The sequence below is a fragment of the Echiichthys vipera genome (genome assembly GCF_963691815.1).
Source record: "Echiichthys vipera genome assembly, chromosome: 12".
Lineage (NCBI taxonomy): Eukaryota > Metazoa > Chordata > Actinopteri > Perciformes > Trachinidae > Echiichthys > Echiichthys vipera.
The window spans coordinates 7389023-7400468 of record NC_139837.1 but is presented as its reverse complement, the minus strand read 5'-3'; the positions used below and the strand labels follow the sequence as shown (position 1 = coordinate 7400468).

The window sequence follows — 11446 nt, the reverse complement described above, 5'->3', positions numbered from 1 at the left end:
AAGACACAAATGTGGAATCGTCCGGACGTTTGTCAGTTGCTCAAAGACGGAAGATTTTAAAGTATATGAAGAAAGTATTTTAAGAGAAGCGACAGAGAGTTTGGATTTAAGAGCTTTTCATTTCATGCAGCTTCAGAGACTTGTGTTTCAGTTATCAGCAATACTGCCTGATGAAGAGTTGGTTGCCTGATTTTTTTTTTTCTCTTATTTTGTGAAGGAAACAAATATGATGTGACCATAGGTCTACATGGATCTATAGGCTGGCCGACATGTAATAAAAATACATTGTTCAGCATGTTTTTGTTATGTTTCATTTACAGTTCTTTTACTCTCTGATGCAAAGCTCGTGATCCCAGAAGCCCACACCACAAGCTTCCTCCTTCAGTCCACTTGTTTTGCAGTGATGAAGGGATCAATTGAATATGTTTTATTTATTAAGTATTACATAATTTAAGGATCTTTATGCATACATTGAAGAAAATATTTCTTAAATGGAAAAAATTTATACTACATGTGTGATTCTCATATGTGAATTCATAAATAAAGTAATTGATATAAAGTTCATAATCTATAAATCATCTTCACAAAACTCCTGTACCAATGAATGTAGAAAAAACACAACAAAACAAACACATTTATTCAAGCAATTGAATAAACAACCCCACAAATTACATTATATAATAAATCATAAAATAGTGTAGCTTGTGTATTTTGTGTTGATTTAATTGATTATTAATTTGAGACATAACTGGAACAGCTTAAATGTAGAATGATTCAGAGAAGGCAGTGTTACACATTTTTAGATTTAGTCTAACTTTTTTATAAGGAACACCACACAAACACACACACACACACACACGCTCACACACACACACGCTCAAACACACACACACTTTCACACACACACACGCTCACACACACTTTCACACACACACACGCTCATACACACACACACACACACACACACACACACTCACACACACACGCTCACACACACACACACGCTCACACACGCACATACACACACACACACACATGCTCACACACACACACACATACACGCACACACACACACACAAACGCTCACACACACACACGCTCCCACACACACACACGCTCACACACACACACACGTTCACACACACACACACACGCTCCCACACACACACACGCTCACACACACACATTCACACACACACACACGCTCACACACACACACATGCTCACACACACACACACACACACACACACACACACACACACACACACACACACACACACACACACATACACACACACACACACACGCTCACACATACACACACACGCTCACACACACACACACACACACACGCTCAAACACACACATACACACACACACACACACACACAGGTAGTACAGGAAACTGCCTACTTGGGCTTTTATTTTGAAAGCGCGTTCTCTGCGCCTGCTGACGGGTAACTTCATTAAGGAAATCCTCGCCGTGAGTCCCTCTGTGTCTCCTGAGGACCGCGGTGTGTGGAGGCTGGACACACAGTCAGGAGCTGGTTGTTTTAGTCTGCTCTTGGTGTTTCCTGGTTTCCTCTGTGTGTCGATATGTCACCGTCTGACTTTCTGTCCTGACTGACCGGATACAAAAACCTCAAAATATAAAAATGGACTCGCAAGTTGATCTTCAGCAAACAGGTTGGACTTTTCTTTTTTTTATTTTAACACTGTAATAAATTCCTGTCAGGGAATGAACTGTTCTAAATCAGAGTTAATGCGATCAACTTAATCAGGAATTGTATGCTCTTTATATTCATCACTTACCCCACTTTTTATGTTCCTTTACACAAATTATTTTTTTAAATTCATTGAACAGAAACCAGCACCCCAGCTGAATCATCAGACCCTCCCCCGAGGATGACAAGACTGCAGGCTCTCACATTAATATCAGTTGCATCCGTCAACTTCAGTTCAATGATCTGCTACTCAATATTAGGCCCGTTTTTCCCCAATGAGGTAAGACGGGGTACACAGACTTCGCGGGTTCGAGTACCACTTAACACCCCTTTGAGGCTAATGCAGTGTTAACTACTGGCTTTATTTTAAGCAACACCACGTGTCTGATCAAATTAGAAATACTACGGTACATTCTTCCGCTTTTGAATGAAAAGTTTAATTCATAAAACACAACAATTTGGGACTCGGCCTGATATGACCTGCATGGGGGATTATGATGCCAAACTTTACACAGACATCACTGTGTAAAGAGAACTGACACTAAGTTAGTACTAACTTACACGTTTGTATACTTATATACTTCTAAGAAAGTTCAATCATTTTGTCATTTTATTCGGTTATTGAGGAGTCTTTTTACCATCAGAACTAACTCTGGCTCATTTTCAGTCCCTGTCAAGTAACAAACCAAACAAACCAAACTCAACTTAAGCATTTCAGTTGCCTCTGTTCAGCCAAGTCACATAGTTCGCTTTTAACCTAGTTTTATAGATCTGTTACAGGTTGTGTAAAAATCCCATTGGCTAGTGTTTAACCCTTCTATTTGGCTATAATGCAGAACAACTCATCTGTTAATAGTTCTTTTAATTGTTTTTTGTTCTGATATATCGTCAAATTAGCCCAATAGGGAAAGAGATTTTTCCCTTATTCACTAAGTCTTATTATTTGCTTAGAACTGATCTTTAAAAGTCATTTTTTTTATAGGGTGCCATACAAGAAAGTGAAAACAGGCATTTTACAGCATTATTTTGTAACCTGCATCAGCATTTTAATGTCTTGTTTAATGTGGACTTGAATCTGTTCCTGTTGCTGGAGGCTGTGAGAAAATGCAAATGACACAAGTGATGTGTAACGTCAAACAGCAGAAGCGAGACAAAGTCACAGAGGAACACTGAACAAAGTCAAGACAATGTTCAACAGCAATGAAGCAGGCCTTAAAGACATCAGTTATACATGTCATATGCATTCCCCAAATAAAAGAGTTTACATCGTTGTATATTCTGCATCTGCATGGGCCACTAAATTACTAACAGAAAAGGTTAAATACAAAATGTCCACTCCAAGATGCAAACAAATACACTGATTATTTAAAACAAACTGCAGTGAAATAAACGACATAGCCTGCAGGATGTTGTAGTGACTCAAGATAATATTTGTATTTTTGAGACAAACTAGGAAAATAATTTAGTGTTGTGTTTGTGGCGAAGGGTTTACCACAAAACTCAGCCTCTCTGATCTGCTCTTTTGATACAAAGTGATGTTAATATGTTGCCAGTTATCCTCATTAATTGTGAGATGTTCCACCAGGTGTTTTCTCTTAGCATTTGACAACTTTTCCCGTCTTTTGTTGCTACCGTCCCAACTTTTTTTGAAACATGTTGCTGGCATCAAATTCAAAATGGGCGTATAATTTTTTAAAAACAGTGAATTTCTCAGTTTCAACATTCGATATGTCGTGTTTGTGCTACTTTCAATCAAACAAATGGGGTTTCAATGTTTTGCAAATCATCACATTCTGTAAACAAGGTTGTAGATCAGGCAGCCATCACCATTTCCCGTTAACATCTCAGTACTAGTGTCTTCTGAGTGCAGTGAATGAGTTATCACATGCTGGACATCAGAAAGTCGCCCTCAGGCCAGTGATTGAGTGACTCTCTTATACTCACTGGTCTCGGGAAAGGTCACCTGGCCCCATGTCTAATAACTGCCAAGCAAAGGTTAGGGCACAGTGGAGTAAAACATATGATAAGCCACTGATCAGTCATTTGAGTCACTGATTAATGTATTAATCGCTTACTTATTTCTACACAGGCAGTAAAGAAGGGTGCCAGTCAAACTGTCATTGGTCTCATATTTGGCTGCTATGCTGTCTGCAATTTAATTGGCTCATTGATAATGGGAAGATATGTGAGTATCAGTATCTTATCAGTATATGGAGTGGAATTGGTGTTCAGATGTATGGTCATTTACTCTCTGTTTGTCGTCTCAGATTGTCCAAATTGGGGCAAAGTTCATGCTGGTTATGGGGCTTTTTGTGTCGTCATGCTGCACCATTCTGTTTGGGTAAGTGTGGGTCCTGTGTAGGGCTGGACGATGTGACCATAATCTTCTATCCTGATATACTGTAGGTCATTTCATATCTGGATAATAACATGTGTCACAATAAAGCATGTTCAAGAACGAGGTCGCGGGTACAAGCGGCCGAAATGCGTTTTCTCAGGAGGGTGGCTGGAGTCTCCCTTGGAGAGAGGGGGAGAAGTTCAGCCATCCGTGAGGAACTCGGAGTAGAGCCGCTGCTCCTTTGCGTTGAAAGGAGCCAGTTGAGGTGGTTCGGGCATCTCGTAAGGATGCCCCCTGGGCGCCTCCCTAGGGAGGTGTTCCAGGCACGTCCAGCTGGGGGGAGGCCTCGGGATCCCCCAGTTAGAGCTGGTTAATGTGGCCCGGGCAACGGAAGTTTGGGGTCCCCTGCTAAAGCTGCTGCCCCCGCGACCCGACCCCAGATAAGCGGTTGAAGATGAGATGAGATCTTCAGGAGGAATAGATGTAATGTCTGTGTATAATTTGGTTATTTTGTGTATCTACAAGGTCAAAAAATCTGGCACAGTCTAGTATTGGTTTGAATGTATACATGTGTTTTTGTAAAGGTATTGTAATTCTCCACTTTATTTGAATGTGGATAAATCCTGGATTAGTGAATTTAGTGTATTAAATTTGTTGTTTCTATTTTGATTCCTGTTTGACATTAAGTTATTGTTTCTGCAGGTTACTCAATCGGGTTCCTGCAGGAGCTCCTTTCATTACTCTGTGCTTTGTTGTGAGGTCCATAGACGCTTTAGGCTTCGCCGCTGCGATGACCTCCTCTTTTGCCATGACAGCGAAAATATTCCCAAACAATGTGGCGACTGTTTTGGTGAGTGTAGACAACCCTTGTGCAACTGGCATGTTGTTTATCCGTCAGCATCACGAGAAAAACAAAAAAAGCATTATGGTCAGGTTTGTTTTGTATTTCCTTTCTCTCCCAGTGTCATGGAAATATAACTTCATGTCTTTAAGCTGAAGAAATGCTCAAATTCTGCGTGCATATTTTAACGTGATGCAATTCTCTGTGTTTAGGGTAGTTTGGAGATTTTCACAGGACTCGGCCTTATTATGGGGCCACCGGTCGGAGGGTGGTTCTACCAGTCATTTGGATATGAAGTCCCTTTTATGCTTCTTGGATGTTTGCTTTTCATTATGGTTCCTTTCAACATATACGTCTTGCCAAACATTGGTAGTAGTCTGGAATTTCAACATATTATTTGCTCGTTTCCAGTCATTTCAAATAAAATAATTCATTTTTTTCTCAGATCGTAACCTTGATGTGTATTTTGTGCTTCAGAGTCAGACCCCTCGAAGGATTCGTTCTTTGGACTTCTCACCAAAGGGAAAATCTTCCTGATGTGTTATGTGATATTCACGCTCAGTGCAGGTCTGGGCTTCTTGGATGCAACGTTGTCCCTGTTTGCTATGGAGAGGGTAATTTCCTTATCTTCTCGTGAAGTCAGTTTACTGTTAAGAAAAAAGTTTATTGTGCTTCATGTAAATCATTATTTTCTTTTTGTTGTATCCAGTTTAATCTCTCACCCGGCTACGTGGGACTCATCATGCTCGGTTTGTCGTTACCGTACTGTCTGGCGTCACCGCTGATTGGGTATTTCACGGATAAATATCCTGTGAGTATGAAACCAAATGTGGATCGGTCTTTCAGAATTGTAAGTTTGTCATTTTGAATTAAATCCCTTGTGTGCGTCTGTGTTTTTTAGTCCACCAGGTGTTGGTTCATGGTGATAGGAGGTATCGCCACAGCGACTGGCTTCTGTATGCTTGGTCCCGTCCCTTTCCTTCACATCCCGAGGTGAGCACGTGGCAAAGATGGAAACTAGCAAAGACTCTTTACTTTCAAAGAATAGTCCCACATTTTTGGAAATACACTTATTCTATTTATTATTGTTATCTTATTATCTTAAGGGAAGCACCATTACAGTCATAAAAGGGAGATATACAATAAATAAATTACTTAATAACTAATAAATAACAATTCCCTTGTTTCCCATCAGTCCACCCAAAACACCCCAATACTCTCAACAAAATACACACACACACACACACACACACACACACACACACACACACACACACACACACACACACACACACACACACACACACACACACACACACACACACACACACACACACACACAGGAATCCCATGACCATTACAGACATAAACTAACAGCATTCAGACACAAAGAAATTGTATAATTATGCTTATTACGCGGCTTTGTTGGATACTCGATCCTATATGGCACACCACTGGTTTATTTCCTAACAACAGACCGTTGCTATGGACACAGTTATTAATAAATGTATTTGTTCTGATCATAGACTCTGGATGACCATTTTCAAATAAACATTTTGTGTCAAATCATTGATTGTGAAGTAGCTGGGTAATAAGCGGGATAATGTAGAGCAAGCAGGTCATTATTTATTTATTTATTTATTAACAGTCTATTTATTGAATTTTACATATTAGAAACAACAATAGAGTTCTTATTACAGATTTTAATTCAGCATACCCCAGAACAGATACCAATCCCCCACCCCCATCCCTCCGGCACCCAGCCCCAGCAGATAAACATAGTATAGTTAAAATTAATTTAGAGACAAATTAAAGAAAATGATGATAGAGGAAGAGAAAAAGTCAGGAAATAAATAAACAAGTGAATAAATTATTGTATGAATAGATAAAATTAAATAAATAAAAAATAACAGTTGTAATACTCTAAATAAATACTCTAAAACTAAACTAAAATAAATAAATAGAGCAGGTCATTATTATAAATGAAACCCCTTCAGGATGATTAAAATTTGCAATAATGATGCGCTTGCTCTAAATTACCCCTTTATAGTTTCCTCCACAAAAATAGATTATACATAAATAGAGTGTACGTAACATGTGTATGTAGATGAGGTAGATGTAGAATGTATATGACATGTTTTTATAGTATTTATAATATTCTGAATGAGTCAACAAGCAAGCAAAACACACGAAAGACAGTCATAAGACAGATCATAAATAATAAAACACTTATTTTCTGTAGTAGCTTTGACCAGTAGATCATGTTTTGTGTTTTGGCATCATGTAGTTGTGCTGTAGAAAGCTCCAGTTGTGCAATATCCCGGTAAAAAGAGCTTGTTCTATTAATTATTATCTGTCATTTAATATGGAGCTACCGCCTGTTATCTTAACTTAGCATAAAGACTGAAAACAAGGGTTCTGTGTTGCTCCGGCTGAATCATACCTCGAGTTCTTCTCTTTCTGAAAAACACGTAACAAAACACTTCTTGGCAGAAAAACAGCCAGACTTCAGGTCGCCGAGGGCTTGGCTGCCAAATCTACTGAGGGCTAGATTCAATCATTTTTAATTTTATTTACAGTCTCAGATAATAACAAAGGCTATCCCAGGTCTGTTTTGTAGGTCTAGACCACATTCTTTGATTTGCAGAGACCCAGCAATTCCCTCATGAGCGTACTGTAAGTCATAGCGGCAACATCAGAAACAGCGACTTGCACACAGTGGCGACGAAAACCTTCCTGTGGCAGGAACGTCAGACAGACTATGGTGGGACGCCATCTGCCCTGACTGGTGTCCAGCATGAGTACAGGAACCTCCGGGGTTGGGATGGCACAACACGACGCTATACTGTAGTTGACCCTTACTGCTTAATCCCAAATCTCCTCGATCGAGTGTCAATAAATGTTCCAGTGTACGACGTCAGACCAGATCTGCAAATTCAACAACAGAAACCACGATCCAGGTGCTAAACTCAGCTTCCACTTATCAAGAATAAAAGTCTTTTTTACAGAAGATCTTTAGGTGGATTGCTGATTCCCTCTCAACCACAGTACATCCTCCAACACTAGCAGTACTCAGTAGTTATTAGATAATTAGTTCATTTTAGTTAATTAATTAATTAGTTTTAGTTAATTAACCAATTACCGATGTAGTGAATTTTTGAGTTGGAGTAAAATAGTCCTTTTCTGCGTGGATTGTGCACCGATTTTGCACCAAAATGACTCCGCAAAAGTACTCAAAAAGCTGCTTTCCTAAACAAATAACTATAGAATATTTAACATTATTATACAATATGCATACAATGTACTACACTGTAGACCAGTTCTAGAAATGAACATTTAGAAAATAAAGAAGAAATAGAAATAGAATAAATAGCTCTATAAACATCATCAGTTAATCTGCGACAATTTAAATCAAGAATGAATAGAAATGAAATAAATAGCTAAATGACACCATTCTTAACCCAAGCATCATTTCTGCACTTTATCGGAAAATATACATGCTGGTACCTAAAGATGTACCGATATGTTTGTTATTGGGCCAATATCAGCAGATAATACTACTCCAGGTGTATTGTATATGTGTATATGTTAACGCTACTGACTTACTGTATGTTTTTCTTTCCATGTTTTTGTGTGTTTGTATTTGTAGTCAGCTGTGGGTGCTCATCGTCATGCTCGGTCTAATCGGGTTTTCTCTGGGCATGACTGCCATCCCCACGTTCCCTGAGATCATCACATGTGCATAGTGAGTGGCTTCACATGTTGTACTACTACATTCATGAGCTGGAGTTTGTAATGCAAGGTGACACACACACCTACATTCATGAGCTGGAGTTTGTAATGCAAGGTGAAACACACACCTACATTCATGAGCTGGAGTTTGTAATGCAAGGTGACACACACACACCTACATTCATGAGCTGGAGTTTGTAATGCAAGGTGAAACACACACCTACATTCATGAGCTGGAGTTTGTAATGCAAGGTTAAACACACACCTACATTCATGAGCTGGAGTTTGTAATGCAAGGTGACACACACATCTACATTCATGAGCTGGAGTTTGTAATGCAAGGTGAAACACACACCTACATTCATGAGCTGGAGTTTGTAATGCAAGGTGACACACACCTACATTCATGAGCTGGAGTTTGTAATGCAAGGTGAAACGCACACCTACATTCATGAGCTGGAGTTTGTAATGCAAGGTGAAACACACACGTCACGTTCTTTTCTTACTTGCAGTGAAAACGGATTTGATGAGGGACTAAGCACTCTTGGAATGGTGTCTGGACTGTTTGGCGCAGTTTGGTCCGCTGGGTAAGTCCTACTGGATTGGATGGAGAAAAAAAATCAAGTTTACACCTCGCCTGCCACACTCAATTATCACATTACTTTGTTTAAAATTCTCTAGATATAAAAGGACCCCAAATGTTCACAAAGGTTGATTGTTTATGTCTAATAATGTAAGTAATCCTTTCCAGAGTCAGAGTTATTGATAATTCTTTGGTCCAATTAATGAACTTTGGTTTACCGGTGTTCTTCCGAGAGAGTGAGATAACTGTTTTTTTTTTTTTGTCAGGGTGTCGACCTAGAATGAAAAGCTTTGGGTTAAATGTTAAATGTATTAAGCTGAATATAATCTCCAGAGCTTATTTAATTTCCCCCAAAAACTCTTTCACTTTATCACGTTCCCACACACGGTGAAAAAGGTCCATTTCTCCTGTCGCACTTTGATTTTAATGTTTGGATTATGATTTTAAAGTAGAAAATTTGTGTTTTTTTAACAGGATGTTTTATGGCCCAATAGTGGGTGGGCTTATCACGCAACATCTGAACTTTGAGTGGGCTGCTGCAATCCAGGGCAGCTTGGCACTTTTGGGAGTAAGTATGAGTTTGTGCAGGTGCATGACAATCCGTGTCGGAAAAGGTCGCACTAAGCCATGAAAATGGACATCTCACTTGCATGTTAGCATTTTTATTGTCTTCTCATTATTTGAAACAATCCGTGTTTACAGTTTATGGGGATATCGTCCATAATAAATGGTCAGCTACTCATGGATTCAAGGTCCCACTGCTGATTTACAAGCCTGTAAAAAGTGACAGAGACAGCATGAGACTGTGGAAGTTGCCATTTGACTTTCATGGCATTTATTTAAAGGTGGAGGCAAATGTTATTCCCACCCCGATGATCATTCAGGGCTTAAACTGAGGAGACTGATAGAGAAAGAAGCGTGTGATTCTCTTTTCTTAGCAGTTACACACATGAAACTCAACGACCACTCTGTCCTCAGGCCTTTCTCCTCGCAGTCTATTACCTGTGCCACCCTCCACAACAACAAAGGTAATGATTAACCTCAAATGAGTGTTTATATCTCATATTTATATACTGTGTATTATGTGGAAGGCTGTTAAGACTTTATTTGTGCACTTTCTAAGAACATGCTGGGTATAACACTCGCTTTTATGTCTGAAGCGTTCGAGAAAGAAGTCGACAAACAGAAGAAAGCACTCCTCTCCTGACTGAATGAAGCCCTCAGCAGCATGTGGAAGGACGCCACACCGGACAAAATTGTTATTATTAATACATTAAAAGTTTTTATTCTCATTATTTTTGGGGGAGTAGAGATTGTAATGCTGTAATTTACTTGGGTCATGAAAATATTTAAATGCAATGGTAGGTGCTTTTTATGAAATACTATTTAAAAAAATGTTGCCTGACAACAAAGCAGTTAAACTGTATTATGAGACTTTAAGTAGATTATTTCATATTGTACAGGATGATGAATGAATAGTCAAACACTGGAAAGTCCAGATCACACATCGCTGTATTAATGTTAGTGATCTAAATCACATGTTAGAAGTTGCACAAGTCAAGAGCTGCTGACCACACTCATTGTAACATAAAGGAAATAACTAAATTATAACAATTGAAGAAGTGGTTAGTATACTTGTGTTGTTGAGGTCATGATTAGGTTGTTTGATACATAGACACTCATCAAATGAGCAGACAGCCTAATATTGTTGTTTGACAGAACTTCAGATTTCACCAAATACATAAAAAAAGCTCTGTCCTAAGTATTAACGGCATTTATTAGTTTCTGACTGAAATGGGAAAACAGCTTAATTACCCCAAACTACTGGATCTCTGAATTTAGGCAACATTTAGGCTTTTCTATGCAATCTGCTTTTGATAACTAACGTAATATTTCGTTCACTGCCTCACACTTCAAACACCTGTTATACTGGTCGTAGTGAATCTCGTATGTATAACAGGCTTTGTGTCAAACTGCAGTTAGTGATTTTGTACGCAAGGGCCTTCTTATTTGACTGAACAAGTTTTTGCACTTGAATAAAAAGAGTAAATGGAAAAAACACTCATCTGCGCGTTCAGTCACTCATTACATGCATCTATTTAAGCCTGTGCACGCCGTGCAAGTGTCATGATGTTTAAGTTAACCTGTCCACTGAAACATTATTCTAAAATAATTTCACAAACATCATCAATAACCTTTTGATATTAGAATCTTGAAATGACAAAAA

At 38.9% G+C, this 11446-nt stretch overlaps 1 protein-coding gene across 1 annotated transcript; it reads left to right on the top strand.

Annotated features, from left to right (window-relative positions):
- The first annotated feature begins 1531 nt into the window (after positions 1-1531).
- Positions 1532-11281, top strand: slc18b1 (solute carrier family 18 member B1). Its single transcript, XM_083924086.1, has 14 exons — positions 1532-1687; positions 1866-2005; positions 3815-3910; positions 3993-4066; positions 4766-4913; positions 5117-5273; positions 5382-5518; positions 5614-5715; positions 5806-5897; positions 8554-8649; positions 9149-9223; positions 9694-9787; positions 10198-10247; positions 10380-11281. Exons 1-14 carry the CDS (start codon positions 1657-1659, stop codon positions 10432-10434), a joined length of 1347 nt encoding a protein of 448 aa, XP_083780212.1. The 5' UTR covers positions 1532-1656; the 3' UTR covers positions 10435-11281.
- Positions 11282-11446: the final 165 nt, after the last annotated feature.

Excerpts from the sequence above, each read along its gene's own strand:
- slc18b1 (XM_083924086.1), top strand. The coding sequence starts at position 1,657 with ATGGACTCGCAAGTTGATCTTCAGCAAACAG. Across the intron at positions 2,006-3,814 it reads GCCCGTTTTTCCCCAATGAG|GCAGTAAAGAAGGGTGCCAG; the intron begins GTAAGACGGGGT and ends ATTTCTACACAG. Across the intron at positions 9,788-10,197 it reads GCAGCTTGGCACTTTTGGGA|GCCTTTCTCCTCGCAGTCTA; the intron begins GTAAGTATGAGT and ends CTCTGTCCTCAG.